General features: G+C 39.2%; 1 protein-coding gene across 1 annotated transcript in view; it reads left to right on the forward strand.

Moving 5' to 3' along the window:
- Nucleotides 1-18,878, forward strand: part of LOC130232528 (phospholipid-transporting ATPase ABCA1-like) — a 182,828-nt gene extending 163,950 nt beyond the window's left edge. Inside the window, 10 exon segments of the mRNA XM_056462478.1 lie at nt 873-1,002; nt 2,287-2,407; nt 3,827-3,889; nt 4,089-4,195; nt 9,598-9,739; nt 9,956-10,090; nt 15,245-15,348; nt 15,972-16,064; nt 16,267-16,510; nt 17,053-18,878. Of these exon segments, the coding sequence (XP_056318453.1) occupies nt 873-1,002; nt 2,287-2,407; nt 3,827-3,889; nt 4,089-4,195; nt 9,598-9,739; nt 9,956-10,090; nt 15,245-15,348; nt 15,972-16,064; nt 16,267-16,510; nt 17,053-17,151 (1,238 nt within the window). The 3' untranslated portion in view covers nt 17,152-18,878.
- The last annotated feature ends 8,622 nt before the right edge of the window (nt 18,879-27,500 follow it).

Here is a 27,500-nt window from a genome sequence, read left to right on the forward strand (position 1 = left end):
AACAGTCATGCACACACAGACACACACACACACACACACACACACACACACACACACACATATACATACATACATAAACATGCACAGTCATAACACATAATGCACACACATGTACATGCACACGCACAATTGCTGTCACACACACACACCATATACACACTCAGATACAAACTTGTGCACACAAACACACATACAAACATACACACACACACATACACACGCACAAAATCATTCATACGCATAGAAACATGCACTCACACATGCACACACTCTCATACACACATGCAAACATACGCACACACACACGAACACACATACCTGCAAGAACACACAGCTGCTTTCATACACACACACACACACACACACGCACATACTTGCACACACTCATGTACAGTTGCACACACATGCACATACACACTGGCACATACATATCAACTCAGGTACACACACAAACACACAGTTGCTTTCATACACACATATATGCACACACACACACACACACACACATGCATACGCATACGTACACACATGCTTGCAAACACACACACATACAATCATGCACATGCACTCACTCACACATATTCAAGCTCACTCACAAATGCGCGCACACATGCATACACACACACACATACACACTCATTCACTCATGTACACACACAAACACTCACATACATGCACAAACACACAGTTCCTCACACATGCACACACACACACACACACACATACATACATAGACCAATATGCACATGCAAACAGACACACACACACTCGTACACACACACTCTCACAGACATACACACACAAACCAATGTTTCAGTGCTGATTCAGTCAGTAAATCTGACGTGTGTGTGTGTGTGTGTGTGTTTTCTCAGGTGAAGACCGCTTCGTAAATCCCCTCACCTGGGATATGGTGGGCAAGAATCTGTTTGCCATGTCCATCCAGGGCGCCGTCATGTTCGCCGTCACACTGCTGATCCAGTACAAGTTCTTCTGCAGACCACGGCAAGAGCAAAACCTAAAGACTAGTCTGTGTTATTCAGCCAATAACAAACCTTAGAATGTTGCAGCTGACCAATCAGAATCGAGTAATTCAGACAGCCATGTAATAAACTGTTATATTGCACAACTTCCAGCCAATCAGAGTCAAGAATTTCAACAGGTCATGAAAAAAAAAATATATATATATATATATATGTGTGTTTTTTTTTTTTTAAATGAATATACTCTCACCGGCCACTTTATTAGGTACACCTTACTAGTACCGAATTGGACCCCCTTTTGCCTTCAGAACTGCCTTAATCTTTCGTGTAATAGATATTTCACTGGAAATGTTCCTCAGACATTTTGCTCCATATTGACATGAGAGCATCACGCAGTTGCTGCAGATTTGTTGGCTGCACATCCATGATGTTCAATTGGTACTAATGGACCCAAAGAGTGCTAAGAAAATCTCCCCCACACCATTACACCACCACCACCAGCCTGAGCCGCTGATACAAGGCAGGATGGATCCATGCTTTCATGTTATTGAGGCCAAATTCTGAGCCGAGCATCCGAATGTGGCAGCAGAAATGGAGACTCATCAGACCAGGCAACGTTTCTCCAATCTTCTATTGTCCAGTTTTGGTGGGCCTGTGTGAATTGTAGCCTCAGTTTCCTGTTCTTAGCTGACAGGAGCGGCACCCGGTGTGGTCTTCTGCTGCTGTAGCCCATCCGCCTCAAGGTTGGACGTGTTGTGTGTTCAGAGATGCTCTTCTGCAGACCTCGGTTGTAACGAGTGCTTATTTGTGTGACTGTTGCCTTTCTGTCAGCTGGAACCAGCCTGGCCATTCTCCTCTGACCTCTGGCATCAACAAGGCATTTGCGCCCACAGAACTGCCGCTCACTGGATATTTCCTCTTTGTCGGACCATTCTCTGTAAACCCTAGAGATGGTTGTGCGTGAAAATCCCAGTAGATCAGCAGTTTCTGAAATACTCAGAGCAGCCCGTCTGGCACCAACAACCATGCCACGTTCAAGTCACTTAAATACCTTTTCTTCCCCATTCTGATGCTCGCTCTGAACTGCAGCAGATCGTCTTGACCATGTCTACATGCCTAAATGCAGTGAGCTGCTGCCATGTGATTGGCTGATTAGAAATTTGTGTACCTAATAAAGTGGCCGGTGAGTGTATATAGCATCCATGCTGTGAACTAGCTTCATGCTATATGGCTAATGGCCATGGTCTCTAAATAACAATGTCAAATGTGTTGTCCATCTCAAATAAACAAACTTATATTGACACAGGTCTGTAAAGTCACCATTCACTTCATCAGCGGAGGAGGATGAAGACGTGGCCCGCGAACGAGAGCGAGTTTATAACGGCGGAGCTCAGAAAGACCTGCTGCGCATCTGTGACCTCACAAAGGTACTTCCTGACTTTTTTCTTTACAGGAAGTTGAAGATCTGTCTTTGGAAGGGCAGACGTTTTTAGCTAGTCATCAGATTTGTGTGTATCAGCAGCTAAATCAGCTAGTCCAGTTTTAATCCAGCCTATTTCACCTTTTTAAACAGCAGGTTATCATTATTATATATTCCTCCACACTTGGACCTTTAATAAATGTGTCAAAAAGGCAAATAAATACTGTAGTAATTTACTGTAAATATTACAGTGTTTTTGTACCGTACTATAGTGAAGTGCTTGAATTCATCTGTTGTGGTGATTCTACTGTTGCTATGGTAACACAACAACTATAGTAACTAATCAGTTGTTGTAATTCCACAGTCGCTATGGTAACATAACAACTGTATTAATTGATCTGTCGTGGTGATTCTGTAGTTACCATGGCAACACAAGTTCTACAGTCGCTGTGTTACACAACAACTACAGTAATTGATCTGTTGTGGTGATTCTACAGTTGCTATAGTAACAACAACTATAGTAACTAATCAGTTGTGGTGATTCCACAGTTGCTATGGTAACACAACTGTAGTAATTGATCTGTTGTGGTGATTCTGCAGTTGCTATGGTAACACAACAACTAGTAATTGAGCTGTTTGTGGTGATTCTGCAGTTGCTATGGTAACACAACAACTTTAGTAATTGATCTGTTGTGGTGATTCTACAGTTGCTATAGTAACACACCTATAGTAATATAAAAAATGACCCAATGATGTAGTTTAAACTAAAGTAAACTAAAGTGTGTTTGTGTGTGCATGCTTGCATGTGTCTGTGTGTCTGTGTTCGTGTATGTGTGAGCGAGGGTGATGTGTGTGTGTATGTGTGATGCTGCAGATGTTCACAGGGCTTCAGTGATTAGTCCCCGAGTGTTTGATTGTGCTGATCTGCAATCAGTCTCTCAGACAGCAGATGTCAGATCTCTCTCAGATCATCTGAAGCCCCGAATCATCAACACTGCACTGATAAACTCGCTCATCATGTTCATCTCATGCCTTCTGACTGCATTTACATTCAGGCATTTAGCGGACGCTTCTGTCCAGAGCCACTTGCAATCATGTGTGAATATTATGCAGTGATTTCTGCATGCTTTTAATAATCCAGCGTTTAAGTCAAATAGATAAATGCTCATCATCACAAAGTTCTACTCACAATAGCAGACGGTAAATCACTGACTGACTCTCTCAGAAAGATAGACATTTATTAACGAACACTGTCCTCAATATAAACATCGCAGCTATTTTATCCACACACACTTGATTCCTGATTAAGATCGCTGCACACTCGACTCGCAGAAATCCTGTGTATTTAAACCAATCAGAGGATGACTGAGGATCAAAAACATGATCAATATTAGGAGTGATTGTGGTTACCATTTCTGTCTTCCAGATGTACCGTAAGAAACTGACTCCAGCTGTGGATAAAATCTGTGTGGGTGTTCCTGCTGGAGAGGTGAACACACACACACACACACACACACACACACACACACATATAAACACTCAAACACACAAATGCGCACACGAAGATGTATAACTAACATCTAAAACAGCCAATCCATGTGTGTCCTATAAACATAAACACAAAGCAACACAGCGCTGGATCTGTGCTCTTTTGAGCTGCGAATAAAGTTTGTGCTTGTGCTTTTCAGTGTTTTGGTTTGCTGGGAATTAATGGTGCAGGTAAAACGACAACCTTTAAAATGCTGACAGGAGACATCAGTCCGACCGCAGGAGACGCTTTCCTCAACGAATACAGGTACATCTGAGGAAAACACCGGAGGAAATTTACCAAATCACATTTATAGATCAGGGTTTGGAGCAGTGCTTTAGAAAAATAACGCTTTACAATGACTAATGGCTTTTTATGCTGTAACGTGTTGCTTATCAAGTGTTCAGTGTGTATCATTGTATGCAGTGTTGAGAGTAAGGAGTTTTTTCATTAGTGTAAATCGTTACTTATCAGTGTTCAGTGTGTATGTATGTGTGTAGTGTTGGGAGTAACATGTTAGAAAAGTAATGCATCACGGTAACAGAATAGATTTGTGCTGTAACTACTACTAATCTATTGTTTGTATGTATGTAGTGATGTGGGTAATGTGTTCAAAATAATGTCAAGTCGAGCTTTAGTAAGACTTAACTGTACATATAAGATACTTAACTATATAAATAAGACTTAACTGTACACATAAGACTTAACTGTACACATAAGACTTATCTATACACATAAGACTTAACTATACACATAAGACTTATCTATACACATAAGACTTATCTATACACATAAGACTTAACTATACACATAAGACTTAACTATACACATAAGACTTAACTATACACATAAGACTTAACTATACACATAAGATACTTAACTATACACATAAGACTTAACTATACACATAAGATACTTAACTATACACATAAGACTTAACTATACACATAAGATTTAACTATACACATAAGACTTAACTATACACATAAGACTTAACTATACACATAAGACTTAACTATACACATAAGACTTAACTATACACATAAGACTTAACTATACTCATAAGACTTAACTATACTCATAAGACTTAACTGTACACATAAGATACTTAACTATACACATAAGACTTAGCTATACACATAAGACTTAACTATACTCATAAAACTTAACTATACACATAAGACTTAACTATACTCATAAAACTTAACTATACACATAAGACTTAACTATACACATAAGACTTAACTAGACACATAAGATACTTAACTATACTCATAAGACTTAACTATACACATAAGACTTAACTATACACATAAGACTTAACTATACACATAAGACTTAACTATACACATAAGACTTAACTATACACATAAGATACTTAACTATACACATAAGACTTAACTATACACATAAGATACTTAACTATACACATAAGACTTAACTATACACATAAGACTTAACTATACACATAAGACTTAACTATACACATAAGACTTAACTATACACATAAGACTTAACTATACACATAAGACTTAACTATACACATAAGACTTAACTATACACATAAGACTTAACTATACACATAAGACTTAACTATACACATAAGATACTTATCTATACACATAAGACTTAACTATACACATAAGACTTATCTATACACATAAGACTTATCTATACACATAAGACTTAACTATACACATAAGACTTAACTATACACATAAGACTTATCTATACACATAAGACTTAACTATACACATAAGACTTAACTATACACATAAGATACTTAACTATACACATAAGACTTAACTATACACATAAGATACTTAACTATACACATAAGACTTAACTATACACATAAGATTTAACTATACACATAAGACTTAACTATACACATAAGACTTAACTATACACATAAGACTTAACTATACACATAAGACTTAACTATACTCATAAGACTTAACTATACACATAAGACTTAACTATACTCATAAGACTTAACTATACACATAAGACTTAACTATACTCATAAGACTTAACTATACACATAAGACTTAACTATACTCATAAGACTTAACTATACACATAAGATTTAACTATACACATAAGACTTAACTATACACATAAGACTTAACTATACACATAAGACTTAACTATACACATAAGACTTAACTATACTCATAAGACTTAACTATACACATAAGACTTAACTATACACATAAGACTTAACTATACACATAAGACTTAACTATACACATAAGACTTAACTATACTCATAAGACTTAACTATACACATAAGACTTAACTATACACATAAGACTTAACTATACACATAAGACTTAACTATACACATAAGACTTAACTATACACATAAGACTTAACTATACACATAAGACTTAACTATACACATAAGATACTTAACTATACACATAAGATACTTAACTATACACATAAGACTTAACTATACACATAAGATACTTAACTATACACATAAGACTTAACTATACACATAAGACTTAACTATACACATAAGACTTAACTATACACATAAGACTTAACTATACACATAAGACTTAACTATACACATAAGACTTAACTATACACATAAGACTTAACTATACACATAAGATACTTATCTATACACATAAGACTTAACTATACACATAAGACTTATCTATACACATAAGACTTATCTATACACATAAGACTTATCTATACACATAAGACTTAACTATACACATAAGACTTAACTATACACATAAGACTTAACTATACACATAAGATACTTAACTATACACATAAGACTTAACTATACACATAAGATACTTAACTATACACATAAGACTTAACTATACACATAAGATACTTAACTATATAAATAAGACTTAACTGTACACATAAGACTTAACTGTACACATAAGACTTATCTATACACATAAGACTTAACTATACACATAAGACTTATCTATACACATAAGACTTATCTATACACATAAGACTTAACTATACACATAAGACTTAACTATACACATAAGACTTAACTATACACATAAGACTTAACTATACACATAAGATACTTAACTATACACATAAGACTTAACTATACACATAAGATACTTAACTATACACATAAGACTTAACTATACACATAAGATTTAACTATACACATAAGACTTAACTATACACATAAGACTTAACTATACACATAAGACTTAACTATACACATAAGACTTAACTATACACATAAGACTTAACTATACTCATAAGACTTAACTATACTCATAAGACTTAACTGTACACATAAGATACTTAACTATACACATAAGACTTATCTATACACATAAGACTTAACTATACTCATAAGACTTAACTATACTCATAAAACTTAACTATACACATAAGACTTAACTATACTCATAAAACTTAACTATACACATAAGACTTAACTATACACATAAGACTTAACTAGACACATAAGATACTTAACTATACTCATAAGACTTAACTATACACATAAGACTTAACTATACACATAAGACTTAACTATACACATAAGACTTAACTATACACATAAGACTTAACTATACACATAAGATACTTAACTATACACATAAGACTTAACTATACACATAAGATACTTAACTATACACATAAGACTTAACTATACACATAAGACTTAACTATACACATAAGACTTAACTATACACATAAGACTTAACTATACACATAAGACTTAACTATACACATAAGACTTAACTATACACATAAGACTTAACTATACACATAAGACTTAACTATACACATAAGACTTAACTATACACATAAGATACTTATCTATACACATAAGACTTAACTATACACATAAGACTTATCTATACACATAAGACTTATCTATACACATAAGACTTAACTATACACATAAGACTTAACTATACACATAAGACTTAACTATACACATAAGACTTAACTATACACATAAGATACTTAACTATACACATAAGACTTAACTATACACATAAGATACTTAACTATACACATAAGACTTAACTATACACATAAGATTTAACTATACACATAAGACTTAACTATACACATAAGACTTAACTATACACATAAGACTTAACTATACACATAAGACTTAACTATACTCATAAGACTTAACTATACACATAAGACTTAACTATACACATAAGACTTAACTATACACATAAGACTTAACTATACACATAAGACTTAACTATACACATAAGATACTTAACTATACACATAAGATACTTAACTATACACATAAGACTTAACTATACACATAAGACTTAACTATACACATAAGACTTAACTATACACATAAGACTTAACTATACACATAAGACTTAACTATACACATAAGACTTAACTATACACATAAGACTTAACTATACACATAAGACTTAACTATACACATAAGACTTAACTATACACATAAGATACTTATCTATACACATAAGACTTAACTATACACATAAGACTTATCTATACACATAAGACTTATCTATACACATAAGACTTATCTATACACATAAGACTTATCTATACACATAAGACTTAACTATACACATAAGACTTAACTATACACATAAGACTTAACTATACACATAAGATACTTAACTATACACATAAGACTTAACTATACACATAAGATACTTAACTATACACATAAGACTTAACTATACACATAAGATTTAACTATACACATAAGACTTAACTATACACATAAGATTTAACTATACACATAAGACTTAACTATACACATAAGACTTAACTATACACATAAGACTTAACTATACACATAAGACTTAACTATACACATAAGACTTAACTATACACATAAGACTTAACTATACACATAAGACTTAACTATACTCATAAGACTTAACTATACTCATAAGACTTAACTGTACACATAAGATACTTAACTATACACATAAGACTTATCTATACACATAAGACTTAACTATACTCATAAGACTTAACTATACTCATAAAACTTAACTATACACATAAGACTTAACTATACTCATAAAACTTAACTATACACATAAGACTTAACTATACACATAAGACTTAACTAGACACATAAGATACTTAACTATACTCATAAGACTTAACTATACACATAAGACTTAACTATACACATAAGACTTAACTATACACATAAGACTTAACTATACACATAAGACTTAACTATACACATAAGATACTTAACTATACACATAAGACTTAACTATACACATAAGATACTTAACTATACACATAAGACTTAACTATACACATAAGATACTTAACTATACACATAAGACTTAACTATACACATAAGATACTTAACTATACACATAAGACTTAACTATACACATAAGACTTAACTATACACATAAGACTTAACTATACACATAAGACTTAACTATACACATAAGACTTAACTATACACATAAGACTTAACTATACACATAAGACTTATCTATACACATAAGACTTAACTATACACATAAGACTGTGTGTGGTTAGAAAAGTAATGCGTTACAGTAACAGACTTTATTGCTGTAATGCATCACATTAACTGCTGGAAGTTTTGTTGTTGCACAGCGGTTGAGAGTTTGTGTTGTTGTTGATGTATGTGTGTGTGTGTGTGTGTTTAGCATCCGCTCTGAGATGCAGCAGGTGCAGCAGAACATGGGTTACTGTCCGCAGTTCGATGCTATCGATGATCTGCTGACAGGACGAGAACATCTGCAGTTCTACGCCAGACTCAGAGGAGTTCCTGAAGCAGAGGTGGCCATGGTGAGTGTGTGTGCTTGTGTGTGTGAACGTGTATGTTTGTGCGTGTGTACGAGTGTGCATGTTTGTTTATGTGTGTGTGTGTGTGAGTGTGCGCGTGTATGTTAGTGTGTGCAATTGTGGGTATAATTGTGTGTGTTTGTGGGTGTGTGTGTGAGCATGTGTATGTTTGTGCATATTTGTTTATGTGTGTGTGTGTGTGTGTGTGTGTGTGTTCAGGTGGCTGAATGGGGTATCCAGAAACTGGGCCTGGTCAAATACTCTGAGAAATCCGCAGGAACTTACAGTGGCGGAAACAAACGCAAACTCTCCACCGCCATGGCTCTGATTGGCTGCCCACCGCTCGTCTTCCTCGTAAGACACGCCCACAGACAAACACACATACACACACAAACAAACTTTCTTTCAAACACACACTCACTCTCTCTCACACACACACACACACACACACACACACACACACACACACACACACACACACACACAATTACAAAAATGCTACTAAAATATGCTTTAATAATTAGAATAATTGTACTAAAATATGCTTTAATAATTAGAATAATTGTACTAAAATATGCTTTAATAATTAGAATAATTGTACTAAATTATGCTTTAATAATTACAATAATTGTACTAAAATATGCTTTAATAATTAGAATAATTGTACTGAAATATGCTTTAATAATTAGAATAATTGTACTAAAATATGCTTTAATAATTAGAATAATTGCACTAAAATATGCTTTAATAATTAGAATAATTGTACTAAAATATGCTTTAATAATTAGAATAACTGTACTAAAATATGCTTTATTAATTAGAATAATTGCACTAAAATATGCTTTAATAATTAGAATAATTGTACTAAAATATGCTTTAATAATTAGAATAATTGTACTAAAATATGCTTTAATAATTAGAATAATTGCACTAAAATATGCTTTAATAATTAGAATAATTGCACTAAAATATGCTTTAATAATTAGAATAACTGTACTAAAATATGCTTTATTAATTAGAATAATTGCACTAAAATATGCTTTAATAATTAGAATAATTGTACTAAAATATGCTTTAATAATTAGAATAATTGTACTAAAATATGCTTTAATAATTAGAATAATTGCACTAAAATATGCTTTAATAATTAGAATTGCACTAAAATATGCTTTAATAATTAGAATAATTGCACTAAAATATGCTTTAATAATTAGAATAATTGCACTAAAATATGCTTTAATAATTAGAATAATTGCACTAAAATATGCTTTAATAATTATTAAATGCTACTAAAATTATTAGTAAAAATATTAAAATTGCTGCTAAAATAGAGATTATTGTTTGCTACATTTACTTTATAACTAGAAAACTTTTCTTTGTATGAAAGATATTTTCATTTTAATAAATAATATTAATAATATATAATTAGAGTATCATGGAAATCTGTCATTCGTCTCTAAAGCTGAAGCTCATTCAGTTTAGTTTCTTTATTTCCAGCAGAATCTCCTGCAGTATTTCAGCTCAGATCACCTCCTGCATAAAGCATGATAAATGTCCGAGTAATAACTGCGCGAGAGGCTGTTGAACGTCTCTTTATTTCTCCCACTCAAACATTATTGTATATTCTGTCATGAATATGAATGTGCTTCTGCTTCAGTTATTATTAGACGCTCATGACAAATCTATAATCACAATGTATCTGCACTCGCGCTAATGTGCTGACTGCTGATTATAAACTGTACATTATGGAACATACAGGAACGGCATCTTATGTCAGAGAGAATATAAGATTATTTCACTTCCCCTATTGGCAGATTATTTTGCTTGATTTAGGAAAAACTCACTTCATTTTAAGTCATTATTTCTGAAAACAACACAATACACTCACCGGCCACTTTATTAGGTACACCTTACTAGTATCAGGTTGCACCCCCTTTTGCTTTCAGAACTGCCTTAATCCTTCATGTCAGAGATTCAACAAGCTACTGGAAATATTCCTCAGAGATTTTGCTCCATATTGACATGATAGCATCACACAGTTGCTGCAGATTTGTCGGCTGCATATCCATGATGCCAATCTGCTCCACCACATCCCAAAGGTGCTCTATTGGATTGATCTCTGGTGACTGTGGAGGCCATTTGAGTACAGTGAACTCATTGTCATGTTCAAGAAACCAGTCTGAGATGATTGGAGCTTTATGACATGGTGCGTTATCCTGCTGGAAGTAGCCATCAGAAGATGGACACACTGTGCTCATAAAGGGATGGACATGGTCAGCAACAATACTCAGGTAGGCTGTGGCGTTGACACCATGCTCAATTGGTACTAATGGACCCAAAGAAAATCTCCCCCACACCATTACACCACCACCACCAGCCTGAACCGCTGATACAAGGCAGGATGGATCCATGCTTTCATGTTGTTGAGGCCAAATTCTGAGCCGAGCATCTGAATGTGGCAGCAGAAATGGAGACTCATCAGACCAGGCAACATTTCTCTAATCTTCTATTGTCCAGTTTTGGTGAGCCTGTGTGAATTGTAGCCTCAGTTTCCTGTTCTTAGCTGACAGGAGCGGCACCCGGTGTGGTCTTCTGCTGCTGTAGCCCATCCGCCTCAAGGTTGGACGTGTTGTGTGTTCAGAGATGCTCTTCTGCAGACCTCGGTTGTAACGAGCGCTTATTTGAGTTACTGTTGCATTTCTATCAGCTGGAACCAGTCTGGCCATTCTCCTCTGACCTCTGTCATCAACAAGGCATTTGCGCCCACAGAACTGCCGCTCACTGGATATTTCCTCTTTGTCGGACCATTCTCTGTACACCCTAGAGATGGTTGTGCGTGAAAATCCCAGTAGATCAGCAGTTTCTGAAATACTCAGAGCAGCCCGTCTGGCACCAACAACCATGCCACGTTCAAAGTCTCTTAAATCCACTTTCTTCCCCATTCTGATGCTCGCTCTGAACTGCAGCAGATCCTCTTGACCATGTCTACATGCCTAAATGCAGTGAGCTGCTGACATGTGATTGGCTGATTAGAAATTTGCATTAACGAGCAGTTGGACAGGTGTACCTAATAAAGTGGCCGGCGAGTGTATAATTTGCTTGTGTAGAAAATTCTTCTTAGTTTAAGAGTTTGTAGATGTTTGGACTAGAAACACGTCAGGAACTCTGAATAATAAAAGCGTTTTTGCACTGAAACTCTTTTCAAACTGTAGTAAAGTCTGATTTGAGCTGGGTGAATTGCAATATTCATCATTTTTACCTCGTCTCTAAGGGACATTTTTCTTTCAGCTGCAGCAAAAGACAGTTTTATACACACACACACACACACAGTAAACACACACACACACACTGCGGACGTCCTTGAGGATTAGGGATAAAATGAAGAGCGGAATAATGATAGAAAAGATTAAAGAAGAAAGACGAGGAGACTCTGGAGGTCACTCACGAGACACTTATTCACGTATTTCAAGACAGATTTTATATTCTGCACACACACACACACACACACACACACACACGCACACACACACATATATATACACATATACAGTACACACATATACACATATACAGAGACAAACACACACACACACACACACACACACACACACACACACACATATATACAGAGACAAAAGCACACACATACACGCACACACTCACTTCTACATATACACACATGCACATACACAGACATTCACACATACACAAATGCTTGCACACACACACACACACACACACTCACTTATACATATACACACATGCATACACATGCACAGAAACACGCACACACATATACAAAGACAAACACACACACACACACACACACACATATACAGACGCACGCATGCATGCAGACACACACAAACACATACACACAAACACATGCATGCACACACACACACATGCACACTCTCAGACGCATGCACACACACAAACACCGAAACACACACACATACACACACATGCACACAAACACCAAAACACGCACACATGCACACACCCACATGCATGCACACACAAACACACACTCACATGCATGCACACACACACACACACATATACAGAGACAAAAACACACACATACATGCACACACTCACTTCTACATATACACACATGCACATACACAGACATTCACACATACACAAATGCTTGCACACACACACACACACACACACACTCACTTATACATATACACACATGCATACACATGCACAGAAACACGCACACACATATACAAAGACAAACACACACACACACACACACACACACACACATATATACAGACGCACGCATGCATGCAGACACACACAAACACATACACACAAACACATGCATGCACACACACACACATGCACACTCTCAGACGCATGCACACACACAAACACCGAAACACACACACATACACACACATGCACACAAACACCAAAACACGCACACATGCACACACCCACATGCATGCACACACAAACACACACTCACATGCATGCACACACACACACACACACACATATACAGAGACAAAAACACACACATACATGCACACACTCACTTCTACATATACACACATGCACATACACAGACATTCACACATACACAAATGCTTGCACACACACACACACACACACACACTCACTTATACATATACACACATGCATACACATGCACAGAAACACGCACACACATATACAAAGACAAACACACACACACACACACACACACACACACATATATACAGACGCACGCATGCATGCAGACACACACAAACACATACACACAAACACATGCATGCACACACACACACATGCACACTCTCACACGCATGCACACACACACATGCACACAAACACCAAAACACGCACACATGCACACACCCACATGCATGCACACACAAACACACACTCACATGCATGCACACACACACACACACACATATACAGAGACAAAAATTCACACACACTCACATATACACACATATACAAACACACACACACATGCTTGCACACACATGCACAGACACACACATGCATACACATGCACAAAAACACGCGCACACATACAAAGACAAACATATATAGACACAAACACGCATACACGTATTGCACACACACTCGCATGCATGCAGACACACACAAACACATACACGCACACACACACACACATTCACACACAAACACACACTCACATGCATGCACACACACATACACACAAACACCAAAACACACACACGTGCATGTACACACACACATGCACACTCACATGCATGCACACACACACCCACACGCATGCACACACACACATGCACACACAAACACAAACCCGCACTTAGACACACGCATACACACATGCACATAAACACAGAAACACACAAATGCACACACACACTCACAGTTACACACACACACACTCACACACATAAAAAAAGAACCAAACGTGTTTTAGAGCAGGTTTTTAAGTGTGTGTGTGTGTGTGTGCGTGCGTGCGTGCGTGTGTGTGTGTGTGTGCAGGACGAGCCAACCACAGGAATGGACCCAAAGGCCCGGCGCTTTCTGTGGGACTGTATACTGAGTGTCATTAAAGAGGGACGATCGGTCATACTCACATCACACAGGTACAACACACACACACTCACACACACAAACACTCACACATGCACACACTCTCTCTCAAACATACACTCGCTCACAGACACACACTCAAACATAAACACTCATCAACACAGATTCACTTACAGACGCACTCACAAACACACATTCACACTCACAAACACACACACTTGAAATGCTCTTTCAGACACACACACTTAAACACAAACACGTGCACACTCACACAAACGTTCAAAAACACTCTCAAAACACACTCACACAAACACATTTAAATGTATGTGTGTGGGTTTGTGTGCGTTTGCACATTTGTTTGTGTTTAAGTGTGTGTGTGAGGGTTTGTGTGTGTGTGTGTGTGTGTGTGTGTGTGTGTGTGTGTGTGTGTGTGTGTGTGTGTGTGTGTGTGTGTGTGTGTGTGCGTGTGTGTGTATGGATGTATATGTGTTTATATTTATGTGTGTGTGTGTGTGTGTGTTTGTGTGTGTGTGTGGATGTATATGTGTTTATATTTATATCTGTGTGTGTGTGTGTGTGTGCGTGCGTGCGTGTGTGTGTGTATGGATGTATATGTGTTTATATTTACATCTGTATTTGTGTGTGTGTGTGCGTGCGTGTGTGTGTGTGTGTGCAGTATGGAGGAGTGTGAAGCGCTCTGCACTCGTATGGCCATCATGGTAAACGGTCAGTTTCAGTGTTTGGGCTCCATCCAGCACCTCAAGAGCAGGTCAGAAAACACACACACACACATGCACACACACACGCACACACACAAAATGTGAAGATTTTACAGAAGAAAAGTGTAAACTATAGTACAAGTGTGTGTGTGTGTGTGTGTGTGCGTGTGTGCATGCTGTCTTTGTGTATATGTCTGTGTGTGTGTGTCTGCATGTCTCTCTCTCTCTCTCTCTCTCTCTGTGTGTGTGTAGGTTTGGTGACGGATACACACTGATCGTGCGTGTGTGTGCGGATGTGTCTGATCTGGATGCGCTGGAGACGTTCGTGAAGGAATCGTTTCCTGGAAGCGTCCTGAAGGAGAAACACCACAACACACTGCAGTACCAGATCCCGCCAGCGGACGGAGCGCTCACACACATCTTCAGCCAGCTCAGCACACACCAACACACACTCGGGGTGGAGGATTACTCTGTGTCACAGACCACACTAGACCAGGTACACACACACACCTGAATACACAAAAACATGCACTCACTCACTCATACACACACTAACACGCACACATTCACTCATGCACACACACTCACTCATACATACGCAAGCACATACTCAACCATGCAAACACACACTCATACACACACACACACACACACACATATTCACTCATGCACACACACATTCACTTATACATACACACACATACACGCAAGTGTAAACACATACTAAAAACCATGCACACACACTCACACACACACGCTAAATGTACATTTACACAAGCTCACTCGTACACACACACGCGCACACACACACATTCTCTCACAAACACACACTGGCATATAAAACTTCTAATACATGTGTAGTCTGAGTTTAATTGTAATGACACAGTTTTGACCAGCAGGTGTCGCCCTAAATGATTCAAATCATTTTGCGAACAGTTGATTCATGAGTCAATTGTTTTGAATCTTTGCGAACGTCTAGATGACAGAAGATAGATGCTGAAGTGAAGCGTTGATGGTGTTCTCCTCTGCTTTTCTCAGGTGTTTGTGAGTTTTGCGCGGCAGCAGCGAGACGAAGAGGACGGAGCGTTCGACAACAATGTGGATCTGAGTGACGAAATACAAACGTCTGCAACATGAATCAAAGATCCGTCAGATCGAATCAGTTCTTACTAGCACTTTATTACACTTAAATATTTATTTCACATCACACACTGCAAAAACACCTTGCTTACTTTCAGTTTTGGCCTTGTTTCTAGTCCAAATATCTAATGATTCTGAAATCAAGAAGACGGCGTCGCCCTGGTAGTCAAAAACTACGGTGAATTTACGCATCAGAAAAGAGGTCTCTACCCAAATGACAAAAGACTCTAGTCATCTATAGGAAATAGTGTAGTGTTTATGAACAGTGCTAACGTGAAGGGCTTGAATTAATCAGTTGTGGTGATTCTACAGTTGCTATGGTAACACAACAACTATAGTAATTGATCTGTTGTGGTGATTCTACAGTTGCTATGGTAACACTACAACTAGAGTAATTCTTCTGTTGTGGTGATTCTGCAGTTGCTATGGTAACACAACAACTATAGTAATTGATCTGTTGTGGTGATTCTGCAGTTGCTATGGTAACACAACAACTACAGTAATTGATCTGTTGTGGTGATTCTGCAGTTGCTATGGTAACACAACGACTACAGTAATTGATCTGTTGTGGTGATTCTGCAGTTGCTATGGTAACACAACGACTACAGTAATTGATCTGTTGTGGTGATTCTGCAGTTGCTATGGTAACACAACGACTACAGTAATTGATCTGTTGTGGTGATTCTGCAGTTGCTATGGTAACACAACGACTACAGTAATTGATCTGTTGTGGTGATTCTGCAGTTGCTATGGTAACACAACGACTACAGTAATTGATCTGTTGTGGTGATTCTGCAGTTGCTATGGTAACACAACGACTACAGTAATTGATCTGTTGTGGTGATTCTACAGTTGCTATGGTAGCACAACGACTACAGTAATTGATCTGTTGTGGTGATTCTACAGTTGCTATAGTAACACAACGACTACAGTAATTGATTTGTTGTGATGATTCTGCAGTTGCTATGGTAACATAACGACTACAGTAATTGATCTGTTGTGATTCTACAGTTGCTATAGTAACACAACGACTACAGTAATTGATCTGTTGTGGTGATTCTGCAGTTGCTATGGTAACACAACAACTTTAGTCATTAATCTGTTGTGATTGTGCAGTTGCTATGGTAACACAACGACTACAGTAATTGATCTGTTGTGGTAATTCTGCTGTTGTTATTTGGTTATTTCTGAAAACAAGACAATATTTTTGTGCTCGTCTTGAAAATGCTTCTTCATTTCAGAATTTTGAGATGTTTGGACAAGAAACAGGACAAAAACTCTCCTTAAGGAACATTTTTTGCAGTGTAGGCGTGATTTAAAGAGTGTGATTCCTTCAAGAACCAGGAGAGAATAAAACTCAGGGATGTTTTAAACGATATTTTAATCCCGTAATGATCATGAAGCACTTAATAATAGTTGATTGTCTTATTATTACCAGACTCTGAGAGATTATATATTTTTAATAGCATTGTGTAACAAAACACTGTGATTTTTGGTGTTTATTTTTCAAGATCACTGATGATTTTTGGCGTTATTGTGATTTAATATTCAGTCGGTCTGTTGTACTTATTTACTGCAGTTATTTATTTATTTCACATCACAGTCATGATTCACAGTTTCAATGTAAAGTCTACAAGAACCAAGAGAGGAATCAACAAACAAACTCAGGGTTGTTTTATGCAATGTTTTTATCCAAAGAAATAAAATTATCATGAAATACTAAATCACCTTTAATTGTCTTTTATTATTATTATTATTAGATTATTAAGAGATTATTAATGATATTAAGTGATTATATATTTTTAATTGCGTTGTGTAACAAAATACTGAGATTTTTCACTCAAATGTTTTTTATTTATCACAACTCAGGGTTGTTTTATTCAGTTGTTTATGATTTATTTAACTTTTTTATATTTGACAAACATGAACAACAACCATTAAGAACAGATGGAAAGGAAAGGGGGAAAACAGAGAGTAAAAAAACCAGGTGTATAGTTACACACTTCAAAACACTGTGGGGGGAATGTATTCAATAAATACATACACACATACATGACTAAATGAGGAACAGGTGCCTACATGTGTATGACTATCTCAATGTTCAAATTATTAATAAAAGCTGCATTATTTTTATCCAAAGACATTCTATTGCAATATTAATTCATTAGCCCCTTTCACACAGTGATACCGGTAAATATCTGGAAAATTTACGGCACGACTTTACCGGTAAGAGGACGTTACGGAAAGACCATTCACACATCCATTCCAATATACCGGTAAATTCTGACATCAGCCAGAAATGAGCTGTAAACGGCTGGGCCTGTATTTGTAAACATCTGACTACATTACAAACTCTGTGGATGGATCAGTATAGTGAACAACTTCGATGAAAACATATAGAGAAACACTTTCGCATGTCGAGATGTAGATGATATGTGTGTGTGCTGGCGCTCACCGGCTGCTTCACGGGCACACGCGACTCCTCAAGCAACTGAGGGAAGCAGAGCTTGAAGGTAAACAAACAACGGCTAATCATAATCATCTTATCGATAATATGTACACTGTTGGCATTAAGATGAACATATAAACGCTATCTGACTAACTTCTAGCAGTTAAATGTGTCTGGGAAAATATTCAAAGGCTTTTATTTTCATAAACCTCCGTGAATGCGTCTGAGTGTTCTGATTGGCTAAATCAGATGTCTGACGTCAGCACGTTGCACGTGCACGCGCTCTTTCCGGCAATCTTCCTTCTGTGTTCACACAGCGCAGCATTCCGGTAAATTACCGGTAATGTTACAACGTCTCTTTCCGGAAAATAGCCGGAACGAATTTACTAGTATTTCCAAATAGGGCCTGTTCACACATACAGACCTTTCCGGAAAATTTCCCGGTAATACAGAAAGGTCTGTATGTGTGAGGGGCTATTGTCTTATTCTTTGAATATTCATTCCTTTTCCTTTGGCTTAGTCCCTGATTATCAGGGGTCGCCACAGCAGAATGAACCACCAACTATGTTTTAACATAACATGTTTTAACTATGTTACAACATATGTTTTACACAGGGGATGCCATTCCAGCCGCAACCCAGTATTGAGAAACACCCATACACACTCATTCACACACACACTCATACACTACGGCCAATTTAGTTCATCAATTCCCCTATAGCGCTTGTGTTTGGACTGTGGGGGAAACCGGAGCTCTCGGAGGAAACCCACGCCAACATGGGGAGAACATGCAAACTCCACACAGAAACGCCAACTGACCCAGCTAGGACTCGAACTAGTGACCTTCTTGCTGTGAGGTGACCACTGAGCCACCGTGCCGCCCCTTCTTTGAATATAATATTTGTTTATTTGCAGTGCGCAACACTTTTTTTATTATTGGTGGATAAATCTCAGCTTTATTGTGAATTTATGCTCTGTCAGATGTGCTTTATTGAAAGACCAAAGTCATTGATTTTTCTTTTGAATCTGAAATGTCATGCACTTTACAGCAGCGTTTCTCAACATGCTCTGTCTTTCATAGCTCTAACACCATGTCAATACCACCTAATATTCGTGTAATATTTAATATTGCAAGGTGGCTCAGTGGTTAGCACTGTTGCCTCACAGTAGGATGGTTGCTGGTTCGAGTCCATATATAATAAATTAATAATAAATTAATAATATTTTTTGCTAGTCTAGTAAATGCTTCTTTATTTAAATAAATGGTAGATATCTAGACTAGAAACAAGACAAGAACCCTAAGTAATAAACATTTGCAGTGTACAGTAGCTGTGACTCCACACACACTCAGTTCTCTGATCTTAATCCTGACGTTTATTCTGCATCAGTATGCCTTCCCATGATCCCTTGCGCCTGCTGCTCAGATGTTTGCTTTTCTCATTGCTTTATGCACAGACACACATTAAACATTTACACACCTCCATTTCATTTCACACATTCAACCTTTCTCAGTTACTCTGCTTTTACTGTTCAACTACGCCAAGTACACTGCAACAAATGCTTTTACCTCCACTTACCATCCGGTTTCTAGTCCAAACGTCTAAAAACTCTTAAATAAGGAGCATTTTCTAGACAAGCACCAAAGATTTCAGACATAATGAGTCCAAATGAAGTGAGTTTTACTAATAACGAGCTCAATAATCTGATAATAATTCAATGTCTTGTAAATTTCTCCTTGTTTTAAGTCAATTATATTTGTAATGTAATAAATTTTGACTCTCTCTTTCCATATCCAGAGTCCTGCAGCTCTAATTTCATTCATTCATTCATTTTCCTTCAGCTTGGTCCCTTATTTATCAGAGATCGCCACAACGGAATGAACCACCAACTAATCCGGCATATGTTTTACACCGCAGATTACCTTCCAGCTGCAACCCAGTACTGGGAAACACCCATACATACCCATACACAAAGGGCCGTGCACAGGGAGGGGTGGCCCGGTGGCTAGAGCCACTGCCCCTCTGCCCTCAGTGGCTGAGGTGGCCCTCTCATCCTGTACCCCCCGTCTTAACTTCGCGCTCTCCACCCCGGCCCTCCTTCTTCACTTTCGCGGGTCACCCCATTAACCAAACCCCCCCCCCCCCCCAACCGATTCCCGCGACTGTCTCAAGCCCCCCACACCCCACTATTTCCACAACTGTCACAACCCCCCCCCCACTAAGCGCGATTCCCGTGACCATCACAACCCCCCCCCACTTAGCGCTATTCCCCCAACCGAATCCCCCCAATCTTCCGAACTTAGTGCGATTCCCGCGGCCGTCATAACGGCCAATCGTTATTATAAGTGTTATTCTCATATTAAACACACACACACACACACATTTATTCCCAGACTCCTGCACCCGTGTGATGTGCGCCTAATGATATAATTAAGCATAATAACTAAGAAAGAGCTTATCAGAAACACAATAAATGAGACGGTCTAATTGACTCATTAAATCCCTCACACCTCTTGATGTTGAACACGACTGTATCATGAAGAAATCTTTCTCTTCTTGCGTTCGTGTGTGTTTGGCCAGGAATTGCTGAAACGATTGAGTTTGGCCTTTTCCTGAAGCCACTATGATCCTTCAGTCGATAAGAGTCTCCGTGTTTCCCCTCGAGTCTTATAGATTCACACACACACACACACACACACACACACACATGTATATTGGCGGCTGTCATTCAGAAACATGTCAAAATCCATGCTCCATCCAAACCCTTTCCCAAAAGCCACATTAACATCCTGATTTTACCTCCTGATGAAGCTCAAACCATGCTATCATAGGCAGCTATTTGTTACTGTTTCAACGCAAACGAAAGCAGAGCTGACACTTTCAACCCAGGCTCATTCTGAAAATGTACCCCTGTATACATTTCTGAAGAGCGTCGAATACATTCCAGGAGCTACTTTTTTTGCAGTTTTTGTTTTCGTAAATCCACCAGAGGTCGCTGTGTACGCTTTTTTTTAGATCTCGCATTTCTCTGACGAGTGCCATGCGCGCCTGCTGTTCTCACGTAAATCCACCAGAGGCCGCTGTGTATGCTTTTTCAGATCTCACATTTCTCTCGCGAGTGCCATTCTCGCCTGCTGTTCTCATGTAAATACACCAGAGGTCGCTGTGTACGCTTTTTCAGATCTCGCATTGCTCTTACGAGCGCCGTTTGCGCCTGCTGTTCTCACATAAATCCACCAGAGGTCACTGTGTATGCTTTTTCAGATCTCGTACTGCTCTTACGAGCGCCATTCGCGCCTGCTGTTCTCATGTTAATCCACCAGAGGCCGCTGTGTACGCTTTTTCAGATCTCGCATTGCTCTTACGAGCGCCGTTTGCGCCTGCTGTTCTCACATAAATCCACTAGAGGTCGCTGTGTACGCTTTTTCAGATCTCGAACTGCTCTTACGAGCGCCATTCGCGCCTGCTGTTCTCATGTTAATCCACCAGAGGCCGCTGTGTACGCTTTTTCAGATCTCGCATGCTGTACTCCTGTAAATCCACCAGAGGTCGCTGTCGACTGACTGACTGACCGATCCACCGATCTCCTTGATCACCCCCTTCCCTAAACCCAACCGCAGTGTATTGAGAAGCAATCCAGAAAAAGAAAAGCTGCCTGATTTTCACCACGTTTTCAGATTTTATTGTTATTTACTTGCTTATTTAATTTTTTGGGCTTTTGTACGAGAAGAAAATTGGTCACAACACAGATCCAGACACTCTTTTATAAGTGTTTTCTTAGATCCTGTCGACATGAACACGGTAAATCTCAAAAATATAGTTTAAGACATCATTATTAGCCAAGTGTTTAGTGGAGAGACGGTTATTTCTTCAACACATTTCTAATCAGAATAGTTTAATAACTCATCTCTAATAATCTTTCTCATGATGACAGTAAATAATATTAGACTAGATACTCTTCAAGATACTAGTATTCAGCTTAAAGTGACATTTAACGTGTGTGTGTGTGTGTGTGTGTGTGTGTGTGTGTGTGTGTGTGTGTGTGTGTGTGTGGTGTGTGTGTGTGCGTGTGTGTGTGTGTGTGTGTGTGTGTGTGTGTTTCTGCTCCTCTGTCACAGTGGTTTTCGTCTCCTGCTGGTGACTGTGGCATCAGGTTCACAGGGCAGGACTGCATCTTTACACTGCAATCTGTTCTCACTCACTCACACACACGCTCACATGCAAACACACACTAACACGAGCACACACACTCTCACTCGCAAACACACGTTTGAACGCACACACATTATCTCTGCCTTTCACACACTCTCACTCACACGCATACACAAACATCTCTCTCACACATGTGTGCACACAGACACAAACATACAGACACTAGCACACACATAATCTCACTCACATACACACACACATACACAAACACACTCTTTCTCTCTCATTCACACATACTCGCACTCCCTCTCTCACACACACACACACACACATCCCAGATGATGGATGTGTATGGAGGCTCCAGCTGTTGAGAGAGGATCATTCAGCTGACAATGACCTTCACCTGTGTGTGTGTGTGTGTGTGCGTGTGTGTGTTCAGAGTCATCTCAATGGTGAAACCCATAATAGTTTTCTGTTTTGTTCGCAACACAGGGTTTTAAACAAGACTTCTTTGGCTGAAACGGTAGTCGGGAAACTAGCTTGCACTGATCTGCATCTGAACTAATATTAATCAATTAATCATGATAATAATCAGTCAGTTAATACTACAGCCTATGCATGAGTGCACCCACTGATAGGCACTGTACATGTTCAAAATACACTTTATTATTATTCTTTTATTTGTAAATGAGCTGTTTGTGTGTACATAAAGCCTAAACGTGGAGCCAGATTACAGTTTTTCTCGATTACTTTGATGCAAGTGAAACTCCACCATTTTGTAAACAGTGAACTCACAGGCCTAAACAGCGGAACTCCTGGTCGTGGCCACAGCTGTATCCCCTTTAGCAGAAATTTGTCCTAACACTGAAGTAAAGCAGCGACCTGGGAGGACAAATCAATCCAGACTTGAGAAAAGGATCGACACATTGTGTGTGTGTGTGTGTGTGTGTGTGTGTGTGTGTGTGTGTGTGTGTGTGTGTGTGTGTGTGTGTGTGTGTGTGTGTGTGTGTGTGTGTGTGTGTGTGTGTGTGTGTGTGCAGATGGCAGCTCAGGTGAGCTTTGCTCTTCTGCCGAGTGAACAGTCATGAGGGCGAAGGTCTTCAAACTACACACACACAGTTTGGTGAAGGTGAGAAAAACCATCTGCACCATGAAGGAGAGTGCACACACACACACACACACACACACAGACAAACACACATTTATCCACACATATACAGTACACACACATGCATGTATGTATACACACATCCACACATATGCATGCACACACATACACGCACATTAACACACACAGACACACACACACACATTTATCCACACATATACACACATGCATGTATGCACACACACACACACACACACACACACACATACACACATGCAGACACATACACATACTCACACACATTAACACACGCACACATTAATCCATGCATGTATGCACACACACATACTCACACATACAGACGCACACATAGACATGCGCGCACACACACACAAACAGACACGCACACACATCTATCTACACTTGCACATACATATACACACATGCATGTATGCACACACACACAGACACACACATAGGCACGCACACATTCATGCACACACATATGCATATACACACGCACACACATAGCGCACACAAACACATCCACAGACACAAGCACACACACATATAAACAGACACACACACATCTACGAACACACATAGACACACACTGACCCATGCATGTACGCGCACACACACACACACACACACACACACACACACACACACATAGACGCACACATCCATGCACACACATAGACATGCGCACACACACACGCATCCAGTCAGGCTTTGACAAAGTGATCCTCCAAGTGTACACTAATCAAACAAGTGCACTCATTCTCAAAGGAAACTGAACTCTTGATGTGTGTTGTGTAATCCAACAGCGCCATCTAGCGGCCAGCGAGTGCAGTACGCGTCAAGTCAACACATTTTGGTGACCCTAAAAATAGATGTATATGTTATTGGGTGACACGGTGGCGCGGTGGGTAGCACGACCACCTCACAGCAAGAAGGTCGCTGGTTGGGTCAGTTGGTGTTTCTGTGTGGAGTTTGCATGTTCTCCCAGTCCCAGTGTTGGCGTGGGTTTCCTCCACGGTCCAAACACATGCGCTGTAGGAGAATTGTTGTTGTTGGGGGAATTACCGGACATACTGACTGACTGCTGGATTACTGTGGAGCCGCTGTGTGTGTGTGTGTGTGTGTGTGTGTGTATGTTAGGGTCTGTGTGGGGTTGGGTGTGTGCATGTGTTGCTGTGTGCGTGTGTTTTGGTGCATGTGTGTATGTTAGGGTGTGTGTGTGTTTGGATGTGGGTGTGTTATTGTGTGTGGGCTTTGGTGCATGTATGTGTGTGTGTTTTGGTGCGTTTGTCTGGGTGCACGTGTGTGTGTGTGTTTTGGTGCATGTACATGTGTGTGGGTGCGTTGTCTGTGTGTGTGTTTTCGTGTGGTCTGTGTGTGTGTGTATGTCTTTGTGTTTGTGTGTGTGGTTGTGTGGGTGGGTGTGTGTGGTGTGTGTGTGTGTGTGTGCATGGTTTGGTGCCTGTCATGTATTGGGGTGTGAATGTGTTGGGGGGGGGGGGGGGGGGGGTGCGTACGTGTGTGTGTGTGTGTGTGTGTGTGTGTGTGTGTGTTTTAGGGCTATGTGTGGGGTTTGATGTATGTATCTGGGTGTGTGTTGTGTGTGTGTGCGTGCTTTGGTGCCTGTCGTGTATTGGGGTGTGAATGTGTTGTGGTGTGTTATTGTGTGTATATGTGTGTGTTTGTGTTTGTGTGTGTGTGTGTGTTGGGGTGTGTGTTAGTGCGTGTGTGTTTTAGTGCATGTGTGTGTTTGGATGTGGGTGTGTTATTGTGTTTTAGGGGCGTGTGTGGAGTTTGGTGCTTGTATGTGTGTGTGTGTGTGTGTTTTAGGGCTATGTGTGGGTTTGATGTATGTATCTGGGTGTGTGTTGTGTTTGCGTGTGTGCGTGTGTTGGGGTGTGTGTTAGTGCGTGTGTGTATTAGTGCATGTGTGTGTTTGCATGTGGGTGTGTTATTGTGTTTTAGGGGCGTGTGTGGAGTTTGGTGCTTGTATGTGGGTGTGTGTGTTTGGGTGTGTTTTGGTGCATTTGTGTAGGTGCGTGTCTGTGTGTGTTTTGGTGTGTGTACATGTGTGTGGGTGTGTTGTCTGTTTGTGTGTTTTGGTGCATTTGTGTGGGGGTGTGTGTTGAGTGTTGATTGGTGTGGTCTGTGTGTGTGTGTGTGTGTGTGTGTGTGTATGTCTGTCTGTGTGTGTGTGTATATATGTGTTAGTGTGCTGGTTGGTATGGGTGTGTGTGTGTGGGTGTGTGTGCTGGTGTGTGAGTATATATGTTGGGGTGTGTATGTGTGTGTGTTTTTTGGTGCATTTGTGGTGTGTGTGTGTGTATGTGTGTGTGTGTGTGTGCCCTCTGGTGTCTGTCGTGTATTGGGGTGTGAGTGTGTGTGTGTGTGTGTTTTAGGGCCATGTGTGGGGTTTGATGTATGTGGGTTTGGGTGTGTGTTTTGGTGCGTGTGTGTGTGTGTGCGCGCGCGCGCGCGCGTGTGTGTGTGTGTGTGTGTGTGTGTTTTGGTGCGTGCGTGCGTGTGTGTGTGTGTGTGTTGGTTGGTGTGGTCTGTGTGTGTGAGTTCTGTGTGTGAGTGTGCTGGGGGCATGCGTGTGCTTGTGTGTGTGAGG

Source organism: Danio aesculapii, chromosome 7 (assembly GCF_903798145.1).
Source record: "Danio aesculapii chromosome 7, fDanAes4.1, whole genome shotgun sequence".
Classification (NCBI taxonomy): Eukaryota; Metazoa; Chordata; class Actinopteri; order Cypriniformes; family Danionidae; genus Danio; species Danio aesculapii.